This window comes from Notolepis coatsorum, assembly GCF_963971535.1.
Source record: "Notolepis coatsorum genome assembly, chromosome: 16".
Taxonomy (NCBI): domain Eukaryota; kingdom Metazoa; phylum Chordata; class Actinopteri; order Aulopiformes; family Paralepididae; genus Notolepis; species Notolepis coatsorum.
In genome coordinates, this window is record NC_140180.1 from 41350516 (window position 1) to 41365515 (window position 15000).

General features: G+C 42.9%; 1 protein-coding gene across 1 annotated transcript in view; it reads right to left on the reverse strand.

Annotated features, from left to right (window-relative positions):
• The window catches only part of LOC311242950 (transcription factor COE1), a gene marked incomplete at its 3' end in the record, with an annotated part of 134655 nt that overhangs the window by 104727 nt on the left and 14928 nt on the right, over positions 1-15000 (reverse strand). The window contains 2 exon segments of the mRNA XM_084332016.1: positions 5533-5588; positions 6918-6981. Coding sequence (XP_084188142.1) covers positions 5533-5588; positions 6918-6981 — 120 coding nt within the window.

A 15000-nucleotide genomic window follows, 5' to 3' on the forward strand; every position in this document is an offset into this window, starting at 1 on the left:
CCCCCATGATGTCTTTCGGTGCATTTTCTTCTCATTTCACGTCAGCGGAGGGGAAGAAACCTCACACTGAGAGAGAAGACACGCATTAGCCAAGACTTCAGCAAAACAAAACCATAAAATATCGACACACCTCAACCAGAGCTCCGCTTGATGGAACATACGACCTAATCCGCCGTAAAACATTGCAACTGCATTTGCAACACAAGCAAAATCTCCATTCATTCAATTCCTTCTGTGTTGAGAATTCCAAAAATACGGGATCCCTAACGCGCGCACAGCGGGGTCCATCGATCCACCAGGACACCCTTCTGACTCCGGCAGGGCTGCCTGTCTGTCACGTCTCGTGTGTCTGTCTGCGGGGTGTCTTGTAGGGAAGGGGTGGGGGAGGGGGGGGGGGGGGGTTGAGTGGCATGCAAGAGTGCCACTGTAGAAAAGGGGGCCCGCCGGTGTTGTTGTCAGGATTATTGTCTCCAGCGCCCCGTCACTGCAGCACATTAAGGGCTATTGATTGGTTTCCGTGGCTGACGCTTTGTCGAGGACCCGCTTGGCACATCGATCCGTGACAGGCTGACATGGCGACACAGCGAGGAGGGGAGGGTGGTGGGGGTTGGGGGTAGGTTGGAGGGGGAGGGCGGAGGAGAGGGCAGGTAAGGTACAGTCAGTGGCAAAGAACTTGCATGAATGCTAAGTAGCCCGTTGTTTGGTTTGATTGACTATATGAAGATATTTGGGCATGAGGCAGGGCGTAAATACAGGGAGTGCAGAGGGTTTAACAGCACCTGGGGCCATAGTGATGGGGGGTCCAAAGAGGGGCCCCTCCCAAGTGTGAATAATGCCCACACACCACATAAATCGTGCTTGGAGGGGCCCCATAGCAATCTGCACCTGGGCCCCCTGTCAGCTGCTGATGCCAATGAGGGATATGTTTGGGGTTTTATCCTTAGTGGGACAAGAGCCCATGGGTTAACATCCTATGTGGAGGTTGTGAATGACAATGGCATGGCATCCAGTGTCTAATGCAAAATAAAGCCCCTCTGTTGAAACCAATACAAAATAAATGATTTGTGCTGCAGTGGGACACAACTCATAATAACTAGAAGGGCACTCATAGAGATGCTACTCATCTGGTTAACATCAGCTATATAGACCTACAATGAACATTAGGGATGTCCCGATCCGATCACGTGATTTTTCCGAAGATCGGGACCGGCAAAAGAAATCAAATAAAAATCTGCCATTTTAATTTTTTTTTGCCTTTTTTTTTTATTCAACAAACATGACCATGTTCACGTCTTAAACTCATACTGAGGCCTTAGTTTTGGTTTTAAATTGCATATCATCATTAATTTATTTATTGTCACACAGAGCAGAATCATTTTGCCAAAACAAACCAATAGTATCCAGCTGCAGAACGGCAGACCAGCCAAACTCTCAGACCCAAATTAAAAAGAATTATTTATTTTTTTAATCCCAATTTCTCACATTACATTCACCCTGAATGTTGACGTTATCCAGGTGAAAAGTTAACTTCATTCAAGCGAGGCATTGCAATCCTTGACATAAATCATTTGATGTATAATTAAATCAAAGGAAATGCGTTTGGGTCTGAGAGTGTGGCTGGTCAGACCTGCCGTTCTGCAGCTGGATACTATTGGTTTGTTTTGGCAAAATTCTTCTGCTCTGTGTGACAATAAATAAATGAATGATGATATGCAATTTAAAACCAAAACTAAGGCCTCAGTATGAGTTTAAGACGTGAACATGGTCATGTTTGTTGAATAAAAAAAATAAGTAAAAAAAATAAAAATTAAATAAAAAAATTTATTGGATCGGGAAAGATCGGTATCGGTAGATACTCAAAATCACATGATCGGGATCGGATCGGGAGCAAAAAAACGTGATCGGGACATCCCTAATGAACATGTGTTATTAGGACAGGGCTATATAAATGTCATTCCTACCATGGAGCAACACACCTCACTAGAATTTACCTCAACGTTGGAATTGCTGTCTGACAGCTGTGCTGCACTGCTCACTCACTCACTCACTCACTCACTCACTCACTCACTCACTCACTCACTCACTCACTCACTCACTCACTCACTCACTCACTCACTCACTCACTCACTCACTCACTCACTCACTCACTCACTCATGACAGGCCAAGGACCTGAATTCTCAGACTTTTCAAATCAATCAATGACCTTTTTTTAATTTGCCCATTGAAATCAATGAGGGTAATCATAAATGCAAGCGGGCAACACAAAGCCTGAGCCTCACTTAGAGCCCTGTAATTTGCTCTAATCTGCATTTAGAGCCCTGTAATCTCACTCACTCATGCACCGCATCCAATTCTACTTCTACAGTCCTAAATAGTCACTTAAATCTGTAGTAGTTGTATTTCGCTTGTGAAGAAAGTTAGAAGACCATCTCCTTCTGCGAAGACTGTGCATCATGCCCCTAATGTGCGTTCTGCCTATACTTTAGACCAGCCATCTCTTTGGCCAAACAGCAAACATTCTAAATACTTCACTTTTAAACATAAAGTTGCCTAGCTAACACAATCTTGTTTTCCCCAGATTTACTGGAAAAAATTATTACTAGATTTCTCAATTTATAATCACGTGGGCATTTCCTGATCACAAGATGACAGAGGACAATTGGGCAATAGTGAACATTAAATACATAACCTGTTAATCTGTAGACCGTTTTCGCCTAAAGGTACATGCCTAAGTAGCCTGGAAGATTGCTCCACTTCTGCAAGATCAATTAGCATGTTCTTGGTATCTAGGAACATCTAGGGACCTGGGGGTATGTATTTCCAGTGTCAGAAATATTGTGTCTGTTACAAGGCTGAGTAAATTGTAATGAATAAATTAATTATGATTTATGATTTTGATGATGATGATCAAAAATGTATACGGGTAGTAGGAGAAAATGCACACTGAGCTCATTCACCACCTTATTGAGATCATGTGTACAAAAAATCTAAGCAAATGAACCGCGGGAAGATGATTAAACAGAAGGATTTGTAGATACAGTAATTAATGATAATCGACTTTAATTATAAATTCATATTTGACCTTGAACTTGACCTTGACCTTATTATAGCCAAATCATACATCTATGGATAGGGAAAATGCTCCTCTTTCCAATGGCAGGGTTGAATCTGGATTTAGTTATTTCTTGCGGTTTTTACGATAATTAGCATTTTCCGATAAATTTGTATTTCCGATAAAACATATAAAACATCGGTAAAAATGAAAATATACACTTTGACTACTGTTTTTGATAGGGTTATGGTCTTTACTCTTGGGTAAAAAAATTATATTTAAAAACATTGACCTCTTAACATCCAAGGGCCCACATGTGGACGATTATTTGCCGACCTCTAGTGGCTCGGGTGTGCATTTATTTTAATACAATATATAGATAGAATTAAAGCCCTATTTGTTGCCTGTCGATTGCCCTTTCAGGTGACAAAATCCGTTCAGCGGTTCTCGAGTTACATGCCGATATGTGAGGCGTGCCCCAAAGTACGCAAAAGTACACATTACCACCCCCGACTCCCGGGGCTCTAGCTCCGTCAATCATTTGGCGATCTCGAAGATCTTTGCACAGGGTTGTAGCCAATGAGTGTGGCTTTCCAATGATACCCCATGATATGATAATTGGGGATCTAATACGGTCTCTATTGATCGATTTATGATAAATAAATCCCCCCTATAGGGGGACCTTAAGGCTTAACCTCCAAACATGAACTGTTCTGAATGCACAATATTGATGTAACTAAGCGTTTCGCTGGGAAAAGAATGTTTCTAATGCATAGATATTTCAACTACAATATGAAGCTGACTCTGGCATGATGTAAAGGTGTTGCCAGAGAGCTGAGCAGATTACAGGGCTCTAAGTGAGGCTCAGGCTTAGTGTGTTGCCCTCTAGCGTTTATGATTACCCTCATTATTGATTTCAATGGGCAAATAAAAAAAACGGTCAGTTACCGATTTGAAAAGTCTGAGAATTCAGGTCCTTGGCCTGCTGTCAGTCTATTTATGCAAAGTGTATCGGATCATAACTGTAGAAGTTATGGCTGGTGACAGACAGACAGACAGACAGACAGACAGACAGACAGACAGACAGACAGACAGACAGACAGACAGACAGACAGACAGACAGACAGACAGACAGACAGACAGACAGACAGACAGACAGACAGACAGACAGACAGACAGACAGACAGACAGACAGACAGACAGACAGACAGACAGACAGACAGACAGACAGACAGACAGACAGACAGACAGACAGACAGACAGACAGACAGACAGACAGACAGACAGACAGACAGTGATTGCAATACCCCCTTTCCAGCGCTTCGCACAGCAGCACAGGTGTAATAATAATAAAATCGGAGTTCTAAATGAAGGTGAGAAACCGAACCCCTTTCTGCATTTGCGTCACTTTTAACCAATCACATGATCTGCTTACACCATTTTATCTCCTCCCACTGAATGTCCCCTGCCAATCCAATTCCACCATGCTACATTCAAAAGGCTCTCAACCCTCCTACCGTCATGTCGTCTCGCTCTCGTTCATGCAGGAATTATTCCTTCTGCTATGATACATTGATGCTATATTCTGCTATGATACATTCATGCTATATTCTGCTATGGTACATTCATGATATATTCTGTACCATAGTTTTATATAAAAGTATCATCTGTATCACTTTGATATGTGAAGTCTCTGTTAACTTGAACATTATTTATATAGCCCTCTTTGAAACATTGTGACATAGTGCTTTACAGAAACAAAGAAAAGATGGCAATAAAATCCCAAGATGAATGATAAAATAACATCATAATAAATGGAAGCACACACACACACACACACACACACACACACACACACACACACACACACACACACACACACACACACACACACACACACACACACACACACACACACACACACACACACACACACACACACACACACACACACACACACACACACACACACACACACACACACACACACACACACACACACACAGGAGGAGAGATTTAAAAGATGATACTGAATCAGCTAGGCCAGGAGTTTCTCAATTCCAAAGCCTAGGGCTCCAGACAGCAAAGGCTGGGTCACCTTTTGTCATTAGCCAGGGTTTTGGAACAGTCAGAAAGGCCCTGCCTCAAGACCTCAAGCTGCACTCTGGCTCATAAGGGGTTAAAAGATCATCGATGAGGCTATGGGCCAAATCACTTTGAGCCTTAAAAGTTAGCAATACGATCTGAAAATCAATTCTAAGAGAGGCTAAAATATGGGGCTAATATGGCCCAGTTTCTTAGATTTAGGCTCCTCTGCTAAGCCCCCCCCACCCCCCTCTCTCGGGTCACGGCACCACTGCAACGCACCTGGATTTGAACCTGGGTCTCCCATTCGGGGAAACCAAACATCTACCGAATCCCCTGCTAGCCGACAGAGATATCAGACTTAGACTCAGCTCAGAGAGCTTCAGACACTCACCACTTTGGTCATGGAGTCTATCAACCGTACGTACAGGTCCTGCTCTGTCCTGATGCCTGAAAAACACATTCAAACACAAACAACCACTGGGTGAGTTGAGGTGCCCCAGTGTTCAGTGGGCTGAACGCAGTGTTAACACATTCTCATATGTCACATGTCTCCCTTCCTCTTCCATCACTCAAGACTCGGTTCACTCGACACTCCAGCATCATAATTATGGTTTGAGGTTTGACATGAGAAAAGTTGACGGCCTGAGGAAACACTTACAGCGGGACACAGACTCATATGCTCATTTGTATCCCCGTAACGCAAGGAAAGCCCAGACAAAAGGCAGATTCCTAATAATGTTCTCTAAACGAATTATGTTATTATTCACGTCCCGATAGTGTATTCGTGTTTTCTGTTGGCCGCTTGTCATCTCTAGACCACGCTATCCAACCCCCCCCCCCCCCCCCCCCCCCCCCCCCACCCTCAGCAAAAAACATTAGCGCACACTGTTTATTATTTATGGTCCGAGCCGCCGCGCTCTCTCTCTCTCTCCGCGCCGCCCTCCCGCTGCCTCTTTTCCTCAAGGATAACAAGGAGTTCTCATTCACAGAGAAATTAAATATCAATCAGGATCGCTTGTCTTTTATTAGCCATGCAGCCGAGCGTAAATGTGACACGGCACGACGTGGGGTAGAGGAAGCACGTTGGAGGGAACACCTGTTAGCGGTCGGAGGATGCTCTAATTGTGTTACGGGGTTAAATTTTTTTTTGGGGGGCCGTTACCCCCGCCGTTCCCTCTCCGCCCTAATTGACACAATGATTCACTTCCTCACTCCGCCCCCCTCGTAGCGGGCTCACGCGGCGCCGGACATTCCCAGAGCAAAATGGCCGCCATTTGTAACCGCCTGCGAGAAGAGGTCAATTACCTGCGCGAGATGCTAATATGATTACGCCGACTCATATTAGAGTGATTTATCTGTTTTTGTGTGACGCTACATCCTTAGTGTGGTGCTTTGTCTCTTTTATTTTTCCTTCCTCTTCTTCCCGCGAGGAGGCCATGAGCGTTAACGCTGCTGTCGTCCACAACGGAAATCCAAGTCCTGTGTTTTGAATCATCGTAGATCCCCCCGGTTTTCCCCCTCGTAGACAAAACTGTTTAATATTTTTTTGGGTTTGTGGAATATTATTCCAGATGTCAGGATTACAACAGTACATGGGTTTCATTACATGGACCGCGTCTGGATTATTGAAAGTGACAAAGCTTTCCATTCACAGAGTTAAGAGTACGGATGGGTCGGATTAAAAAGTTTGATCGCTTATATAATGCGTTGAATTGTGATAAAGGTGCAAAATACCCCTCCCCCGGAATGAGAAAGTTTGGTGTAACATTAACTTACCATTACTGTAGAGAAGCTGTAGCCTGTAGTGGATGCCATTGTTGGTCTTCTCTCCATTGTACTCCTGCAAAAGACATTATTGTTGATGTTAGACTAAATCTTTTTATATACAGTACATGTGTCTGTGTGTGTGTGTGTGTGTGTGTGTGTGTGTGTGTGTGTGTGTGTGTGTGTGTGTGTGTGTGTGTGTGTGTGTGTGTGTGTGTGTGTGTGTGTGTGTGTGTGTGTGTGTGTGTGTGTGCGTGCGTGCGTGCGTGCGTGCGTGCGTGCGTGCGTGCGTGCGTGCGTGCGTGCGTGCGTGCGTGCGTGCGTGTGTGTGTGATACTCATGGCAGCAACAACGTATTCACTGCTAGCTCACTAGCTAACTCTGGCACATTTTCATTGCTGTGGAAACTGAAAATGTTTGATTGATGTGCACTGTCCCTGGGTAAAAAATAAATAAATAAACCTAAACATAAAACTTAAGATAAAATATTCCTTTATTGATCCCCTTGTGGAAATTCAGGAACTTAAACATACAGTCTTGCTGTCCCATATTGCTTTCAGATAATTCAGCAACACAACAAACACATATAATTGTGTTAATATTACTATATTACTCTTGTAATAACTAATATTACATCTACAGTCTAAAATGTAGTGAATCGCACTAAATGTGACAACATTTTGACTTGAAAATGAGGGTCACCAGTAAAATGCTGGAAATACAAGAGCAAGCTTTACCTAAGCTCTCCCTTCCTGATGACTTGTCGTACAGAACTTGTAAGTCACTTTGGATAAAAGCGTCAGCTAAATGACTAAATGTAAATGTTGATCCTCCTCAATCCACCCCCTATCACCAACACCCCCTATCATCCCTAAAAGACAGACAGCCCTAGTCGTCAGGAAGACGTGAGCCCCTAGCGTCAGGCCCTGATCCCCCTAGTCGTCAGGAAGACGTGAGCCCCTAGCGTCAGGCCCTGATCCCCCTAGTCGTCAGGAAGACGTGAGCCCCTAGAGTCAGGCCCTGATCCCCCTAGTCGTCAGGAAGACGTGAGCCCCTAGCGTCAGGCCCTGATCCCCCTAGTCGTCAGGAAGACGTGAGCCCCTAGAGTCAGGCCCTGATGCCCCTAGTCGTCAGGAAGACGTGAGCCCCTAGAGTCAGGCCCTGATGCCCCTAGTCGTCAGGAAGACGTGAGCCCCTAGCGTCAGGCCCTGATCCCCCTAGTCGTCAGGAAGACGTTAGCCCCTAGAGTCAGGCCCTGATCCCGTCTGAGATAACATGGAGAAATACCTAGGCTAACTCCAGTGCAGTATTATGGTGGGGTTCAACTTTATTCACTACTCAGGAAACATGTTGAGGGACAGGGGCCATCTTCTTCAAGACTAATGAGTTCACATACTGTATATAGAGACAAGTGCGAAAAGAGAAACCATACAAACAACATTACCAGAGTTGCAGAAATGTACAATACACAATTAATGCATCACTAATTATTAGATGAAACATTCTCAATAGAATGTAATCATGTTGTTTATCATATTCCTGAATTGACCCATTGCTCGAGTCAACTAAAGAGGCACCAGAAAGAGCACAGGGCTGCAAAGATTAGTTTAAAATTGTAAGCTGTTAAATAATACACATTAACTTTTTAGAATTATAAGTTTATAACTAATGTAATCCTCAATTACATCATCTGATGATTTGCAGATATGTTTGCATTACTCATGCTTCCAAAATCCAGAGAATATTCACTGAAACTATTTATTGCATTTATAGACTATAGTTTGAAAAAATGCTGTCATCGTCGTCATCAGGCATGCAGTCGTGCACAAACGCGGTTAAACACCGTTTAGGTAGGTCACTGAGGCAGAAGTGGGCGTGGATGTGCACGCGCACACACAAATGCGTTCGCAATTGTCACTGGACTCGTCGCGCCGGCCGGCACTTATCACCTAGACTTTGCATAATAATAGGCTACCGATAGCATAACAACGAGAAGAGCTGGTGGGGGGTTGCTTGATCTGTGGTCGACTGGAAGGATGAGACATTAAGTTGTGCTTCAGTCTCTGAAAGAAACTGTCCTTCTGTAAACTAACTCTAAGTTACATTGTTAATTTAGTTTGTATTTACTTTTCTAGTTTAAGTTAATTCAATTAAAGAAATTGTAACTACAATTACATTTAAAACATTTATGCATAATAATCATCTGTTCTGTGCGCAACCGAGGGAACATGTATGCGCGTGCGCGGGAGCGTGCGTGCACGTGGCGTTTGGGCAATTCCCATATTACAACTGCACCACTGGTCGTCATCATCATAATCATAATCATCATCATCATCATCATCACAACCAGTATCGACCGTCATTTCAAGAGATGCTAAATTATGTTAGTGTGTATAATCTAAAATAAACTAGTAATCTACCATGTGATCAAACTTTTTTTTCAAAGTTTCTGTATTATGGTTACTATTTCTTTCTTTTTTTGGAATAACAGATTGCAGTTAAATCAGATGAATGTAAAACCATTACAAATTATCCATTACTCCCCAATCATTCAATTGAGCACATTCTCAAAGATTGAGCATGAAATAACTTGAGTGGTTACATTTCAGGGCCTGGAGTGTAATTTGATGCTATTTAAATTTTTCAGATAAGGTTTGTATTAAGTAATTTTCACAAATCAATGAAATCAACGAATATGCAGTGTTGGAAAAACTACATAAAAACTGTATTTTATCAAACTAATAGCTACTTCACACAATGACAAGTAGTTAAACAACATCTTAACTACCCTCTAAAGATTTGAGCTACTTTCAAAAAGTAGTACATCCAAAGTACATTATCACAATTATGACAAACTGAGTCTTGAATCTCATTGTCACATGGAGGTATAACTGAACTGACACTGTGGGTGTGCATGATTTAGGGACTAGGGCAGACAAACACCTAATTTAGGCATGCCTGAGGGCGTGTTTTAAGGAGAGGACAGGGAGCCATTTTTCAGGTGGAATCAGCTAAATGCAGAATTGAGGGAAAATGCAGTTTGTAATTAACTACCTAAACTACATGACCCAAAATATGTAACTACTGAAGAAGCTATGAGATAAGAATGTAGTTAGACTACCACCCAACTACTGCAAAATGCAGTTAAACTAGTAATTGAACTACGTGTAGTTAACTCTGAATGAAATAATGAATGAATTAATAGAACGTTTCTAATGTGAGACATGAGCATTTTGACAGGATGCATTTCCTGTGGTAGTACTGGTCAACTCACACTAGGAAAGTACTAACAACCTTTCCCACATGTGAATACAACAATAATATACAATTAAGTTCTAAATTTAAGGAGCTGTTAATTTACCGTAATTCCTCTAATAGTAACCCCGGCTTGTATTTGTTTCAACTGTAGCGGGTACCAGGCTTGTATTAGGAGGAGGCCTGTATAAGAGGGAGGCCTATATTTCAAATTTTCAAACGGATCATAATGAATAAATCAACATTTTGTGTCAGTTTGAACCCAGTAAAATGTACTGGGTTCATTTATTGAAACCAAGTACTGTATGAAATAGTAAACAGTGCAATTACAGGTGGTAATTTCAACGTTTTCAAAGTGAAATAAAGTAACTAGCTCAGTATGCAGCTCAGTATGCAGCTCAGTATGCAGCTCAGTATATTAGTAACCCGGCTTGTATTAGGAGGTCAGCTTATAATTGCTTAGCTCAAGAGCGCACCCGGCCATTAATAGAGATCCGGTTTGTATTTGAGACCCGGTTACTATTAGAGGAATTACGGTATTTCCATTCATGGTATTTGAGAAATCCCCCAAAGGCTGTTGCAGGCTCTAAAATAAAATGCAACATGGAATCTCAATCTTTGTGCCAACCCTGTTCTGCAATGCAACAAAGCAGCTGCTTGGGCTACATAGTCCTGCCTGGAGTGAATTAAACACAATGTCAAAAGGACACTTTTCATATGAATCGCTAAACCAATTTTGTAGTTCGACAAAGCACACACTTTTTCAAAGTGCAGCAGTCACACATAACAAGGTCCAAACGTATGTCACCTCAAATACAGAGATCAGCACAAATTGGTTTTTTCTCTCTATCTCTCTCTCTCTCTCTCTCTCTCTCTCTCTCTCTCTCTCTCTTAAGAATAAGCAGTGCATTACATTAAACTCTTAATTCTATGACACAGAATCACCACAACAATAAACTATTAGTCATTCTAGGTGATACATGTTGTCCCCTGACCCCAGGTCCCTGGTGACGATGCCAGTCTACATGATCTCATGCCACCCCCTTGGACAGGCACCCACTCCCTCCATCATGCCTCTCTCTCTCGCTCTCTCTCTCTCTCTCTCTCTCTCTCTCTCTCTCTCTCTCTCTCTCTCTCTCTCTCTCTCTCTCTCTCTCTCTGCCTCTCTCGTTCCCTCTAAGTCAGCCAGTGCCAAGTGTGCCGTGGAGCCTTGGCATGGGTCCCAGGGAGCGGGCAGCGGGCATGGGGTGGTGGGCTGGAGGTCGAGGCAGAGGTGAACGGGCAGGGAGAGAGTCTGTGCCAGCTGGCTGGCGTCCCCGCTGTCCACGGGTAGGGAGGAGCCATTCCCTGTAACCTTTTATGGAGAACAACCCCCTGTACTGGCAGCATGGACACCAGGTATGGAAGCTAGGTGGTTGTGTATCCTACCGCTCTGAACACAGCTATACTGTATCCTGATAAAGGGTTGTATCACTAATGGGGCCCAATTCAACATCTTTCCTTCATGTAAATATTGAACATGAAACATGAAATTTGGAGAAAATCTATTTCTCAAAATGACTTAAATGAAAGTGAATTGATCCCAACCCTTTACTTTCACTAACTGTACTGTCATGGTAGGTTGTAGAGGGGTTCAATTGAACTGCAGGTAAGCTGCAGTAAGCTGCTACTCTGTGGTGAACAGGAAGTGAAATATGTGGTCTTCCTGTGTGATGTTACCAGTCAGGATGCTCTCTATTGTGCATGAGTAGAAGGATCTTCTGACTCACTTTGAACTTCTTTAGGCGCCTAAGGAAGTAGAGGCGCTGCCGTGCCTTCTTCACTACACTATCAATGTGTGTGGTCCATGTCAAGTCCTCGGATATGTGGACTCCGAGGTACTTGAAACTGTTCACTCTCTCGACCGCTGCCCCGTAGATGCTGAGGGGGCTGTAGTCCCTAGCCCCGACCTCCTAAAATCCACAATAATGTCTTTGGTTTTGCAGACGTTCAGGGAGAAGCTCTTCTCCCGGCACCACAGCGCCAGGTTCTCTACCTGCAGGTAGGCCCTCTCGTCGTTTGCAGAGATCAGACCCACCACAGCTGTGTCGTCAGCAAACTTAATGACACCAAGACCCACTACAAGTGTGTGTGTGGTGGTGTGTTTATCTGCAGAGACCCCTCCCTCTGCCTGGATTTCCTTTCTTTCTTTCTATTTTGCTGTGCGCAGGATGTTTCTGGGCGTCAACCTTTGGGCAGCGGGTGCATGATATTGCGTGATGTATCCCCTCCCTCCTCCCACGTGGAATGCACCTGATTGGATAAACGCTCTGCTAATGGGCAGTCCGTGGTTCTCTACTCCTGTTTTCAAAAAGAAAATGGTGGCTTGTTTGCTTGTCAACTTTGTCTTTTTCTGACTAAAGTTGAACCTAAAATATGTTTCTGACAATATTTTTTGTGGTAAGTTTGATATAACATCACTAGATTTTGTGTCATATTTTATCTACAATGCCTAGTTTGAAAGTTTGGTCAGAACAGGTTCTGACTAGGGGTGGGACGATACATCGATCCAGATCGATATATCGATCTATTATCAATGATCAAATAGGATCGATGCAACGTAAAAAGATCGATTCATATTGCGATACTCTTATTTTGAAAATCCCATGGAGTGTCGTATCCGCTCGGCTCGGATCAACAGCACACAGCAGTAGCGTCTACAGCGTCACTAGAACAAGGCTAGTGTGCCTATTCTGCGACCCAAAACAAATCCCTGCTGTTTTATTCCACAACGGGTCAAATGCATCTAACCTGCTTTGCAATCCTCGCCATTCCTTTATGCCCACGTAGCGTTAAAGATCGAAATTAACGTTACGTTAGCGTAAGCTAACAACAAGCTAACCCAGAGCCATAGGCAGAGAGAAGTGGGGACTGGGAAGGAGGGGGCAGGCATGCTCCCTTTCTCTGTGTGTGTGTGTGTGTGCGTTTGGAAAGACCAGATGAAGTATACCGGTAGTATATTTATAGTAAATGTACTGAGGATGGACAGATAATGTTGATATTTAAACATAAAAAATACAATACATATTAAATGTATTCATGATCATCATGCAACATAAAACAATTGCAGGAATGGTTTGGGAGAGGAAGGGGTTTTAGGTTGCGTGTTGTGAGTTGTGAGTTTAAAAAAAAATTACTTAAAGTTTAAAGCTAAATATATCAAAACGTGGCACTTTACAGTGAACAGGAGGTCTATTTGTATTAAAAACAATAGATTGTTTTTCATTTAAATGTCTGGAAGAGCTCAAAAATAAAAATGTCAAATGATATTTTCATTGCCTTTTTTTTAGTTGATCTAAATGTTACTGATTGTGTTAAATGGGCATATAATATCATCTCATATCGATCGCAGGCACCTGAACCGAATCGTATCATATCGTGGCAGACTTTGTGATATCGGAAAATATCGTATCGTTGTCCAAAGAATCGATATCGTATCGTATCGTGATGAAACTGGTGATTCCCACCCCTAGTTCTGACATTCTTGCTATATATTCCTATATAAACACCACATTGTTTCTGTGCTCTAGTGACATCTAGTGGCTGAAACTACTTAGTGTGCCTTTAACTTTTTATTGTGCGGATATTCATTCTCTGCATTTGTCCCATCCTAACTACAGTGGGCAGCCATAGTGCAGCGCCCGGGGACCAACTCCAGGTGTCACACCAGGAATGGCAGGAGCGTACCTAGCATGCATGTCTTTTGGTGCATGTCTATGCTTACCACTACATGCTGACTAACACTACTCAAAGTATATGTCTATACTTATGATGCAATGTACAATACTGCTGTCAGGCGAAAATCTTGGGTCTCAAACAGCGTCAACCTTTCAGAAATGAAGGAAAACAACCAGATTTTCAGATGACCATCCATGTATTTTAGAAGAACCACACTGGGATTTAAATGGGTTTTTCACATTTTCAGTTCAAGCAACATGCAAAGATAATTAATTAATTAATAATTAATAATGCAAGGTTTAGTCCAACAACATTGATCTATGCTAGATGCTTTTAATATGTCTTTCCGTTTGAGAGGTACATGATCGAGGTGAAAAGCATTACAGGGGGGCAGGGGGGCAATATTTGTAAAAGTATGCAAGTCAGACATACAGTACTATGGTGCACCAGTCAAATTCAATCAGTTGAAAATCCACTTCTGGAATTGATTAACTGGAATTGAACTAATGGTGTTCAGCCCTGGTTTGAGCTTTCATATGACAGGCTCTCTGATAACCAACTTACACTAGAGCTGTATGTGTGTGTGTGTCCCCTTCCCAACCCCCCCCCCCCCCCCCCCCCCCCCCACCTCCAATGTACAGCCCTCACCCAACCCACCCAACCCCACCCAACCAACCTCCTCCAATGTACAGTTTCTATGCCAAATGTATATACACTCCTTTGCTGGACACTTTTGTATCACAAACAGTACTGTATTTGCAAATCTGATATGTCATAAATGTATAGATGTAGCAGTACTGTCTATCTGTATGTCATGTATGTCATATATGTTATGATGAATTGAAAATGGGGGACCCTGATGTAAACAAGACGAAAGTCTTTCTCTGGTCTGCATCCCCTTAACAATTGTATGTATTGAGCTGTACTGTACTGTACCCATTCTGCAATCTGTTAATAAACTTTTCAATCAATCAATCAATCAATGTATCGTAATTATCCTCTACCAGAAACCAATAGAATGCGAAGGAAAAAACTCCCCTAATGTGTGTGTGTGTGTGTGTGTGTGTGTGTGTGTGTGTGTGTGTGTGTGTGTGTGTGTGTGCGTGCGTGTGTGCGTGCGTGC